Source organism: Ovis canadensis, chromosome 9, assembly GCF_042477335.2.
Source record: "Ovis canadensis isolate MfBH-ARS-UI-01 breed Bighorn chromosome 9, ARS-UI_OviCan_v2, whole genome shotgun sequence".
Taxonomy (NCBI): Eukaryota; Metazoa; Chordata; class Mammalia; order Artiodactyla; family Bovidae; genus Ovis; species Ovis canadensis.
This window is the reverse complement of record NC_091253.1, coordinates 46,613,958-46,626,190: the sequence shown is the minus strand read 5'-3', so window position 1 is coordinate 46,626,190 and position 12,233 is coordinate 46,613,958. Positions and strand designations below refer to the sequence as shown.

The window sequence follows — 12,233 nt, the reverse complement described above, 5'->3', positions numbered from 1 at the left end:
CTCCACTAAGGCAGCCAAATTATAGCTCCAAAAATAAGAAGCCAAGTACATGACAATCCAGAAACTGAGAAGAAGAAAAATAAATTCTACCTCAGAAATGCAATTTAACACAGCCCAACAACAACACACAAAAAGGAGGCCATTAATAAAAATTGAATCCCTACACAGTATGTGTGTATACACATATTCGTTTCTCATTTAATCCATGCAACAAGCTAGTGTGGTTCGTTTTGTTTTCCCCATTGTGCAGATGAGAAAAATAAGGTTTAGAGACTGACTTTCCCAAGTTTACACACTCAAGAACAAAATGGAAATTAAAATTAGTATTTTGTGATCCTAAACTCTTAACAGCACAATAATTGTTCTCCTGCATGAAATTGTGTATCTTGTTAGATTCTAGGATTTCCACTGAGGTATTTCTTGGCATTGCTCTTCCACTAAATGTATAATCAGATAACAATCCTAGAGTAGGAAAAAAAAAAAAAAACCATATAATTTGACCTAACTGTTCTCCTTCAATTCCATTTTGCTCCACACAAGATCACTTCTCCTAGACTGATTTTCACGAGGTTCACACACATAAAAATAACATTTTTGTCTAAGCTCTAATATCTGAGAAATGGAGTATTTCCTGCCATATCTGTAAATAAGGATGTCACAGTCATCAGCAATTCCAGCCTTTCAGGGCACTCAGGAAGGAGAAAAATACCAGGGACCTAACAGCCACCAGGTTACAGCCACTTCCTACGGTGAACCCAAGGGAGCTCAGGATGTGAAAATACACAGGATACTGGCTCCAGAGAGTTGAGATGCATATGACAGGAATGATTTCAGTGAGGCCAGACTCTTGCATCTTCCTATACAAACAAAATTGTTCAATTCCTTAACTTGGAGTATCTGATTTCCTTTAATTCACAATAATCTCTTGATGTTCAGGCTCCCTGCCCTTTGTTGTAAAACATCTCTGTAACCTGACTCTTCCCATTGCCTCCTCGGAGCAGTTCTCTCAGGGTCACAGGAGATGCTGTCTCTCGGACCTAAAGTCTTAAAAACTCCCAGTGAATAAAACATAACTCTCAACTTTCAGCTTGTGACTATTTTTTAAGTTGACATGTCTATATACAACAAAGTAGATACCAAGAGAGTAATGTGTGAGAAGTGAGCATCTGCAGGGTTTAGCTCTTTCTCCATAAAATTTCATGACAACAGTTTGACTTCTGATGTCCACCCCACGAGCACATGAGCTATGGGTGATGTAGCCACAAGAGGAACATGTTTTACAAAAACAACTTTCCTGAGGACCTATCATGTGTAAAGCTTGTGCTGTGGGTCGCGTGCAGAGGGTCCCCTCCAGAAGTAGGGTACCTGGAGCTATAGATTTCATGTCAGTGATTTATTGTTACCCAAAACCTGTTTTGATTTCCTCTTCTAGCATTGCCTCAGTGGTGGAAACTGCGTCCTTGGTGGATGTCTTCATTCGTTCAGTTAATACTTTTGATCGCCTTTTCTTCAGGTCCTGCAGGTGGGATCTAGAATTTGATTTTAGAAACCACCCAAAACAAATCAAAGTCAAGTGATTAAATACAGTTTAGGTTCAAAGAGGCAATACAACTTTTTAATATGACTGGTTCTCTGGAGTGGCTGTTAAATTCCTCCAATGTTAATCCCATTCCAAAGTCATTTCAAAAGTCAAACAGCCAAAGAATCTGTTTGGCTGATCTCTATCTTCTTTCAGTCTGAGTCGCAATGTGACTTGCTTTATTCATGGTCTAATTACCTGTGCTTAACACTAAAATGTGGCTTCCCCAATGGCTCAGTAGGTAAAGAATCCGCCTGGAATGCAAGAGACTCAGAAGACCATGGTTATCCCTTGGAGGAGGAAACAGCAACCCATTTCAGTATTCTTGCCTGGAAAATCCCAATACTAAAATGTGTATTTCCTTTCCTGGCTCTTTTAATATTTCCTCATTGTCTTTCTCTCTTGCTTGCTTTCTCTCTGTCTCTGTGATACATTTTCTATTATTTAAACTCAGTTTCGGGCAACTCTGTACCAGGTTCCTTTTTCTTCCAAGGGGTTTATTTTGCTTCCTGACTGTTTGAGGATGACAATGTGCCAGAATTCATGCTCCTTAGAATGTGGATTTATTACATCACAAGTCATCTTCCTGGGAGCTTTGCTTACTGCCTCTCTGCCAGGATGCTTTTTTTGCTCCAGTCTGAAGAAAATGCTTTAGTAGTGGTCCTTCACGGCAACATGCCCAGCTCACAGAATCCTATCTCGCAAAGCCGGCGCTTTACACTGTAACTGAAGAGGGGCAGGTCTGCCGTGCTCTGCCGTGACTCCAAACATCAGAAGTGTGAGAATATGGTGCTTTTACTCTGAAGCATTACACAATCCCCAGAACGAGGAACTGCCTTCTACCCCCTGCTGCTATTTTATTGCTACAGAAGAGAAGAGCAGAGAAACCAGTTTCCATAATAAAGTATGTGTGTTTGGGTGGTGGGAAGGGGAAGCAAGAAAAAGAACAGGCACCTGAATGATATTGTTGAACTTAAGCATCTTCCATCCTGGAAATGACAGGACACTGAGAAGACATTTTAAAAATCCCTCCTTTGGGGCTCCCAGAATACATAAGAACTGAGTAAAATACTACTCATCATCAGGGTTTTACAAGCCACATTGTTGGTCTCTAGAATGAATCTCTTCTGCCTGATGTCAAGGACCTTAGGATTAGAAGGCAAGGTCTTGATCCTAACCTGGGAACCCGAATTCTCTAGGTTAGCTGCTTTAGGAGAAGGTTCTCTTCTCTTTTTTTGAGTCTGATTACAAGGGCAGCTTTTCTCCAGAAGATAACTGCAAAAATCTACTAGTTCCTGAAATATTTAAAGGATCATGAAAAGATGAATCCTTTGCAACCCGCTAGCAACTGTTCAAATACAAAGAAATGAACACAAAAATGTATGACCTGAAGCCCCAGGGTAGACAAGGAGAAGGTGGTAGGAAGAGATTCTGGCTGATTAGGGCACAAAAATAGACCCACCTGTCCCCACCTCATTCCTTCAGTCAATCGATCAACACACATTTCATTCAGCACCATCTACACCCCAAGTACCCAGGCAGGTGCTAGGGAATGGCCTCGGTTTCCTTTCCTCTCTCTCCTGACATTTAAAAAGCCTCAGAGAGGACTTCCCTGGTTGCACAGTGGTTAAGAATCCACCTGCCAGTTTGGGAGGTTCAATCCCTGGTTCCAGAAGATCCCACATGCCTCGCAACAACTACTGAGCCACAATACTATAGCACCCATAGCCCTTGCTCTGCAACAAAAGAAGTCCGACTTGCTGCCACTAGAGAAAGCCAGTGCAACCAAAAGTATATAAAACTATACATAAATATGCAGATGCAACAAGAGAAACTAACTCAGAGCAAACAGTAATTGTTCCAACTGAAACAAACCGAGCCTGATAGGGTGGCATGATTCTCCCTAGAGACGCGTGAGATGATCTGGTTCTGCCTGGTTATGTCTGGGTGGTCATTTGGACGCTCTGAGCCTCGGTTTCCCATCTTCAGAATAAAGATTGAAATAACTTATCCCCAAGTCCCCTTTCAGCCTTCAGCTGCTACTTTTCCAAGATTCGAAGGGGACTTTGGGGGAATGCACCCCATGGTGCAGTCATTCACACCAGGGTCTCAGCCTCCAGTCTCCCGTTACGAGTTTCAAGTCTGTTCCAGAGTGATCCCAGGTATGCCTGTGCTAAGATACAGCAAGTATTCTCTCCCCTTAAGCCCGGAGTGTCCGTGCAATCCTTTCGCGCTGAGCGCTACTGTGTAGTTGCTGCCTTTCCAAACCCCAGGCAGCAGGGGGAACCCTCGTTCCTATTGGGTGAGTGGTTGGAGGCATCACCAGCTCTCCACCAGCGTCCCTGTGAAAAGCCTAAAACGTCAACGGGGAAGCGTCCTGCTTTTCTGGCTAGATGTCAGTCTGGCTCCTTCGGGCTGTCTGGGGCGTTCTGTCGCCGCAGCCCCGCGCTCCGCTTCCCCGCCGGGTGCGGGGCTGCCCCTGTCCGGGAGGCAGGCGGAGCGCAATGCTGCTCCGCGGGCACTCGTGTGCGTGTCCGCTGCTGGCGCGCTACTCTTCCCCGGTGCCCAAACCTACGCAGGAGAGCGCTGCCCTCTAGTGACCAGAGTGGAAGACGCAATGCCGCCCGAGCTCAGAGGAGCCCTGTGGCGGCTGGTCCACGCAAAGGTCTAAGGGCAGAAGGCGGTTTGGCTGGGAAAGCACTGGGATTCTTTCTCCGTCTGCCAGCTTTGGTACTCTGTGACTTCCCTCTAGGACCAGGATTGATAGATAGGTACATGGATGGATGGAAGGATGGATGGATGGATAAGTAAACAATAAACGAAAGATACGTTAAATCATAGACAACCTAAAGGCATATAGATGTCAGGATTAGAAGCACGTTCTTAAGGCTTGCTAAGGCTAAGTGCTTTGGTCCATTATTTCATTTGTGTCTCTCCGGAACCCTATGGATAGCCTTCGGCCCTATTTTGTCCCATTACCTCCGTACCAATTTTCCAAATGGGGACACTGACAAGGTAAATGGTTGCATCTTGGTAATCTTCCGCAGAGCCAAGGTGGCTAGCGGGCCTCAGTTGAGAGACAGCCCGCGCCTCCGCCATCGGCGCTCCGCCCCCTCCCAGCCAAGCCGAGGTACGCGCCACAAGCGCGGGACGCCCTGGGCACCGAGTCCTCCCACCTCGCTCTCTCGCCATCACAGTCCCAGCTTTTCCCCAGAAGATAACTGCAGAAATCTACTAGTTCCTGAAATGGATGGTCCTGAGACCATCCCAACCCCGTACCCCCTCTCACTAGCCTAAATCGCCCAGGACACTCTGGTCGGACAGAAAGTCGTTCCCGAAGCTTGGGAACTTGGCAACCGCGTGCGCGCTTGGCAAGGGGGTCTCAGTAATACAAAAAGGGAAAGAGCCCTCTGGATATGTTAAGATTCCCGGAAAGTTTCAGTCATTCCCTTAACCATTAACTGAGCGCCTACTACGCGCCTTGCTGTCAGCAAGAAGTCTAGTGCGTTGGGGACAGATGGGTGGACAAGTGACGACATTCCGGACGGCTGTGCCGGATGCCCACCGGGACGGCGGGGGCGCTCCAGGAGGAGGCGGGGCGGGGTAGTCTCAGCACTTAACTCCTAGGGTCTCCAGCACATTCGAGAATCTAAATCAATCTATCTACCCGCTAACTCCCACCTGGGCTCTGATGCTAAGCGCGCTCCCCGCGGAGGGCAATTGCGGTGACTTTACGCGGGGGGACTTGATCTCATCGCACCCTCTCCCCAACTTTCCTAACTGCCTCGGTGTGTCACCCGGCCGAGGGGTGCGCCGCCACGCTGGTCCCCCGCCCGGGCCCGGACCCCTCTTCCGGCGGGGGCGGTGCGCGGCCGGCGTAGGGCCTGCGTCAGCGTCAGCCCGCCGGCGATTGGGGCGCGCTCGCCTCCTGCGCTCCGGGACGAATTATAAAGTGGCTCCTGCCGCCGCAGCCTGGACGGCCAGGGAGGCTGGCGAGGACGGAGACCCGTCTCTGCGCTGCAGCCGCGGCGACGCCGAGGACCGCGAGGGTGAGGTCCGCCCGCTTTCGTGGCTCTACCCCCACCGAGTCGCCCCGGACCCGGTTTCCCCGACCGACCTGCGTGCCCCGAACAGCGGCAACGTGAGTGAACTCAGCCGAAGCCCACCTTGCTGCGTGGGTTTGGGGCGCTCAGCCAGCTGCGTTTTATTCCTCGTTGCATTGCATGGGGGCCCCCAACTTTCTTCCGCTCCTTGTATGTGACCCGGGTCAATGTCGCCAGGCCCTGGGCTCCCGGGCTCTCAAATTTGGTCTCCGTAGTCCCCTCCAGAATCCTGCCCTGCAGAGAGCCAGTGCCTGGGGCCGACCCGGGCTCCGGGCCACAGGGACCACTCGGGAACCGAGAGGAGATCTGAGCGGTCCCCCCGGGCGGGCGGGGGAGGGCAGGAAAGAGGGTCCCGTGAGCTCTGGTTCGATGAAGCACCCTCATCCCAGTTGCGGCGGCCCGGCTCGGAGCCCTTCCCAGGGCCCCGCTGGGCGCGCGGACAGGCTCGGAGCTCTGTGCGCTCTCCCCGCAGCCCATGGCGCGGTTCCTGGGACTCTGCACTTGGCTGCTGGCGCTCGGCCCCGGGCTCCTGGCGACCGTGAGGGCAGAATGCAGCCAGGACTGCGCCACGTGCAGCTACCGCCTGGCGCGCCCGACCGACCTCAACCCGCTGGTGAGTGTTCCGCGCGCTGCGGGAGCAGCTAACCCGGACCCTGCGCGCACAGCCCGGGCCCGCTGTGCTCCCAGTCGGCGCTGACCCCAGGTGACCCAGGTATCCCGACTGCTCCCCGAACGCTGACCAAGGTCCTGCTTTGGTTCTGAGTTTCGGGTCCCCGCGACTAGCTAGGGACCAAAAGGGCGGCGGTGTCGCCGCGCAAACCTTGTTCGTTTTCACCCCGGGGAGGTGGGCGCCCCGCTGGTGCGCGCGCGCTCTCTCTCTCTCTGTCTCTCTCTCTGTCTCTCTCTCTGTCTCTCTCTCTGTCTCTCTCTGTCTCTCTCTGTCTCTCTCTCTCTCTCTCTGTCTCTCTCTCTCTCTCTCTCTGTCTCTCTCTCTGTCTCTCTGTCTCTCTCTCTCTCTCTCTCTCTCTCTTCAGGACCTCGGAGAGCTCCGGCTGTCCCCCTCACCTGCCCCAGGGAAGATGCTCAGTCACCCACCTGCTCACATAGCCCACCTAGGGCCCCTTCCGCTCACAAGCATCTACCCATCCTTCCCGCGAATAACAGTGATTTATAATCTCGCCGTCTTTGAATTTAATTTCTCTAGCCCTTTTAACCTCAGGTCTCTCAGACCATGCGCCTCACTTGTGGGGAGGGGTGGTGGGGGGAGGGGCGGGGACGGTTCAGTGTGGATGAAGGGAGAGGAGGCAGGGAGAATGCAGTGGACAGGAGAGATGGGTCGGCGACTGTTCTGCAGGTGAGTCCCCCTGGAATTCAACTTCTGTCCTGCCTAGAAGGTACTATCGTTAATAGTGCAATTTATTAATTAAACTAGTAAGACAACAGTTTAATTTGGCTGTGAAAGGGGCACAGGAGAGGTGGCCGAGTCCAAAGAGGTGGCCTATGATCCAAAGATAAATTATACAGGGGCTTGGTGTTGTTGGGGGAAAGGAATCTAAGTGCAAAAGAACTGTCATTCTAATGGTAATCCGATGCTCCTAAATCACTCTTGCTGCCCCCACTGACTCAGAATCGCTGAAGTGGGGGCCCAGGAAGCTTCATTTTAACTAGCTCCCCCAAGGGTTCATTTGCACTGTCTTCTCAATTTGTTGAGATTCTGTGATGACTTAAAAAGTTGGGCAGAGCATATGTATTAATCCAAAGAGACAAGTACCTCTCCAGACCTGAAGCAATTCTCTTACCTAGATACACAAAACAGGGACAATCACTAAGGGAAGGATTCTACAGAACCCAAGACAGTATGTTTCAGGTTAAATGTTTGTTTTTTCCATTTGGATTGCACCATCCTCTCCACTTGACAAATAGGTCTTTATATTTAAAGTCTGAGAAAAAATGTTGCATCTTTAGTAAAGGTGACAATCCCCTGCATCCATATTTTTCTTTCTTATTTGTGTTTTACTGATTGGTTTTCTCTTGGGACTTGCATATAGGATAGTTATTTTGTCTGTGACAAATGGCTTGTTAACCACTATATTGTTAGAATTACGGCAGCTCTGGAATTTTAGCTTGGATGAAAAAGACAAATTTTAAAAAAAAAAGAAAGAAAAAGAAAAGATACATGAGAAATAAGCTTGCCTAGCTAGAACTATGTAGTAAAATCAAGTAACAAATAATTGTGGAATTTGCACCATGTGAAAGACACTTGCGCTTCATTCTATGATGGATTAAAAAAAATGAGCAGCCATGCCATGACTGATGTCCAAACTGAATTTACTATCCAACACAAAGTATGAAAAATAATACAAGAAAATGTATAGATGGCTATAGGAATATCAGTTTCCCAGGTGGATATTACCTTCCCAGTGGCAGGTAAATCGCCTGCCAATGCAGGAGATGCAGGTTCAATCCCTGGGTCAGGAAGATGCCCTGGAGGAGAAAATGGCAGCCTGCTCCAGTATTCTTGCCTGGGAAATCTCATGGACAGAGGAGCCTGGTGGGCTACAGTTCATGGGGTTGTGAAGAGTCCGACATCACTGAGCATGAGAGAGAGAGGCTGTAAGATATAAATTAATATCACTTCTGTACTAATGACTGTTATTCTAGTTATTTGACATTATTTAAGAAATGCCAATATTAAAATAGCCTTTGGTAATAGTATAAAAAATATTCAACATAAATTTTTGGCAAATGGAGTGTTTAAATTTCACTTTAGGATGGAAATAGTCTTGAAATCTGAACATCTTAAATTTTTAATAATGATTAGGCTTCTTAATCAGAGATAAAAATAAAACAGGACCATTATTTTTATCAGATCTATAGATTTTTATTTTTGCATGTATTTAATTTTCTTAGACACAAAACTTAAATAATTAGTAAGAGCTGATTAACTATATACCAGAATTTTGTTGCACTAATAAAATGCTTCTTTTCTTTGTGAAAAATAATATGTATATATTTCATATTAAGTAATATACCAATATATTTTAAATCTCAAGAAAGGGCCTAGTTTTTATGTCTAAATCAAGAGTTAATAACTGAGTTCTACAAGTAGAACCATAAAAAAACTGAAATGCTAAGAAAAATATAGGTTAAAATTGAGTGGGAAAATATCTTTACAATATTACAATAGTACAGCATAGTACAGTCTGTTAAAATTCAAAGACAAATTCTAATTTGATTCAGTTAGTTCTCCACAATCTCCCCTTCTGATTTTCCTTCAATCTGCCTATTCAGTACAACTAAAATTTGTAAGAAAAATGAGATTATTAAGTGGCAGTTTCTTCATCAAAGCAAGCATAGAGTGGCCCAGTGGGGCGGGCGGTGGGGAGTGAAAATGTGTTTACTGAGTGAAATCAGAAAAGCCTCTTCTGTCATTAAATCAGATTATTTTCCCTAGGCTTGCACTCTGGAATGTGAGGGGAAATTGCCTTCTCTCAAGACCTGGGAAACCTGCAAGGAGCTTCTGCAGCTGACCAAACTAGAGCTTCCTCCGGATGCCACCAGTGCCCTCAGCAAACAGGAGGAGAGCCACCTGCTTGCCAAGAAGTACGGGGGCTTCATGAAGCGGTATGGGGGCTTCATGAAGAAAATGGATGAGCTGTACCCCCTGGAAGCGGAGGAAGAGGCAAATGGAGGTGAGGTCCTTGGCAAGAGATATGGGGGCTTCATGAAGAAGGATGCAGAGGAAGATGACGGCCTGGGCAACTCCTCCAACCTGCTCAAGGAGCTGCTGGGAGCTGGGGACCAGCGAGAGGGGAGCCTCCACCAGGAGGGCAGTGATGCTGAAGATGTGAGCAAGAGATACGGCGGCTTCATGAGAGGCTTAAAGAGAAGCCCCCACCTGGAAGATGAAACCAAAGAGCTGCAGAAGCGATATGGGGGTTTCATGAGAAGAGTGGGTCGTCCGGAGTGGTGGATGGACTACCAGAAAAGGTACGGTGGCTTCCTCAAGCGCTTTGCCGAGCCCCTACCCTCCGAGGAAGAAGGCGAAAGTTACTCCAAGGAAGTTCCTGAAATGGAGAAAAGATACGGAGGATTTATGAGATTTTAAGCCCCTTTCCCATCAGTGCCCTGAAGCCCCACCAGGCCTTCCCCCACCCCCAGTGAGAGACTGCTGCGCTGGTGTGTTGTGTCGTCTCGTGTCGCTTGCATTATATAGTTGACTTGAGAGTCCAGGTAATTAACTATACAAGCTGAAAGCTGTGATTCCAGGTTCTGTGTTCTGAGAATCTTTAAGCTTTTAAATATTGGTCTGTTGCAGCTGTCTTGTTTTCATGCTCAGTTTTTGTTATCACTTTGTCCTTTCTTTTTGACACAATGCCAATAAATGCCTACTTGTATGTAGATATAATAAACCCATTACCCCAACTGCATAACATTCTTAAGTTTCTTCTCCTTCAGAGGTCTCATTTGCCCTTCAGTTTCTGCAGCAAATCACAAACTCAGAGACAGTGAAACCATCTGATTTTGACAGAAGCATTACTGGTCCCCTCCTCTTCCTACAGCTAAATCTGTAAAAACATTTTTCATTTGATTCCTTATATATGAAATGTTGGGCTTACCTGGTGGCTCAGCAGTAAAGAATCCACCTTCTAGTGCAAGAGATGTGGGTTCAATCCCTGGGTTGGGAAGATCCCTGCAAGAGGAAATGGCAACCCACTCGGTATTCTTGCCTGGGAAATCCAATGAATGGAGGGGCCTGGTGGGCTTTAGTCCTTGGGGTCACAAAGAGTCGGACACAACTTAGCAACTGAAACAACAACAGCAATATGAAATCAAAGATGAGTGAACACACTGAAGCAAAACACAATGTATTGTGACTCTCATTTCGAATTCACATCCATAAAGAAAACAAAAGCCTAACCAACTATGCCCTTACGTATAAGAAAATCTACATTTTACATTCAGATGTGTATGTCTCTTTTCTTCAGCAAAGTATTTTAGAAGTTAATAAAAAAAATCATAGATAATTTAGCTCCATTTTACAAATAAGAAAAGTGGAGCCCAGAAAGATCTAGTCATTGGCCCAGTATTACCCAGGAGTTGAAGGACAGAAATGGAATCAAGACCCCAAATTTCTTGCTCCCAAGCAATGTCCTCTCCACTCCAGCTCCAGATCTCTCATCCAGATTGCCACAAGACTCGGAAGAACTGGAGATGCTATCTTGCTCAATGTTGTCCACTCTACATCACAACCATCGTGGGTCTTCTGATATCTGATGAATGGATAGATGAGTGAATGGAGGGAGTGATTTGGTGACCACATCCCTGGGCAAGGTACTATGAATGTTTTGGAAGGCAAATTCTCATCACATAAGGGGTTTATGACTACTTCATTAATTAAGCCATTTGGGACAACATTCAGGTACCAAAAAATGTAACACGTCTTTGTGTTTCTAATTGAAACCACCTGTAGCTAAAGTCCTGTCCACTGAGTCATTTTCCCAGGACCCTCACTCATCCATTCCTTTGAGTTCTTCCCCCCAGGATCAGAGGTGAGCCACAGAGGAGCAGCCTCTGCTCTGCAGTGCAGTGCTGTGCAATACCACAGGCTCCAATCCAGCAGGGCCGTAGCACTCTGCGTCCGGCCCCACTGGCTTCCCGGGACATCCCCACAGCCATGCATTGTCCTCCCAGCCAGTGCAAAGGGTCACAGGTCCCTGCTGCTCACCGAGCGCCCCCACCCCTGCCCGCTATCTATCTCCCTCATCCTTGACAGACTAAATTCTTCCAGGCCAGCGGCCCCCTCCTTCTGAGCTAGAGATACAGATAATATAAGTGTGTGAAGCAGACTGGGAAGGAGCTGCTAAACAGCAGCAGGCCTCTGGAAATCCACGCCTGGAGCAGTCAGACATGATGGGGCCGAAGCACATCAGAGATCCTGTGTCTCTATTCAGCCTGAGTCAATTTCTTCCCTGGGAATTGCCAGCCAGTATTGCCAGACTTTTCCAAAGAAATCTGAAACCTCCATCTTCACGACAACATCTCAAGTTTTTCATTTCAGCCATTGATTCCATTTAAACCCATGTGGCCCAAATAAAACCCACCTGTAGGTCAGATTTGAGAGACATGGGGCTAGTGCTTTGAGGAATAAAGAAGTCATTTAATTCTCTCCCCAGGAAGTAAGGATTGCCAAATCTGAGAAACAGAAATCCGGCCTACACCCAAGGATAAGAGTAGCATGTCTTTTCCCTTCCTGATAATAACCTAATTATTATGTTACAATAAAGCAATATGTGTACATATGTATCTCACCCAAGACGTTTGAGAAAATGTAATCAAATAGATACACTTTTTTCAAACCAGCCACCATTCTTTATGAGGAGCCCTTTTATTTCTGCTTGGGGTAGCTGTGTAGTCAGAGCTCAAACATTCAGAGTGGTTAACAAACCAATACATTCAGAGTGGTTAACAAACCAATGCCTGGCCTCTGCGTCACCATTTGGTGTCTCTGCCAAGGACCCAGTAATAGTGTAGCCAGCTTTCTTATTTGC

General features: G+C 47.3%; 1 protein-coding gene across 1 annotated transcript; it reads left to right on the top strand.

The window, feature by feature from the left end:
• Positions 1–5,199: 5,199 nt before the first annotated feature.
• Positions 5,200–10,115, top strand: PENK (proenkephalin). The gene is made up of 3 exons (XM_069601022.1): positions 5,200–5,720; positions 6,155–6,295; positions 9,137–10,115. The coding sequence occupies exons 1-3, from the start codon at positions 5,271–5,273 to the stop codon at positions 9,788–9,790; spliced, it is 1,245 nt and encodes a 414-aa protein (XP_069457123.1). The 5' UTR covers positions 5,200–5,270; the 3' UTR covers positions 9,791–10,115.
• Positions 10,116–12,233: the final 2,118 nt, after the last annotated feature.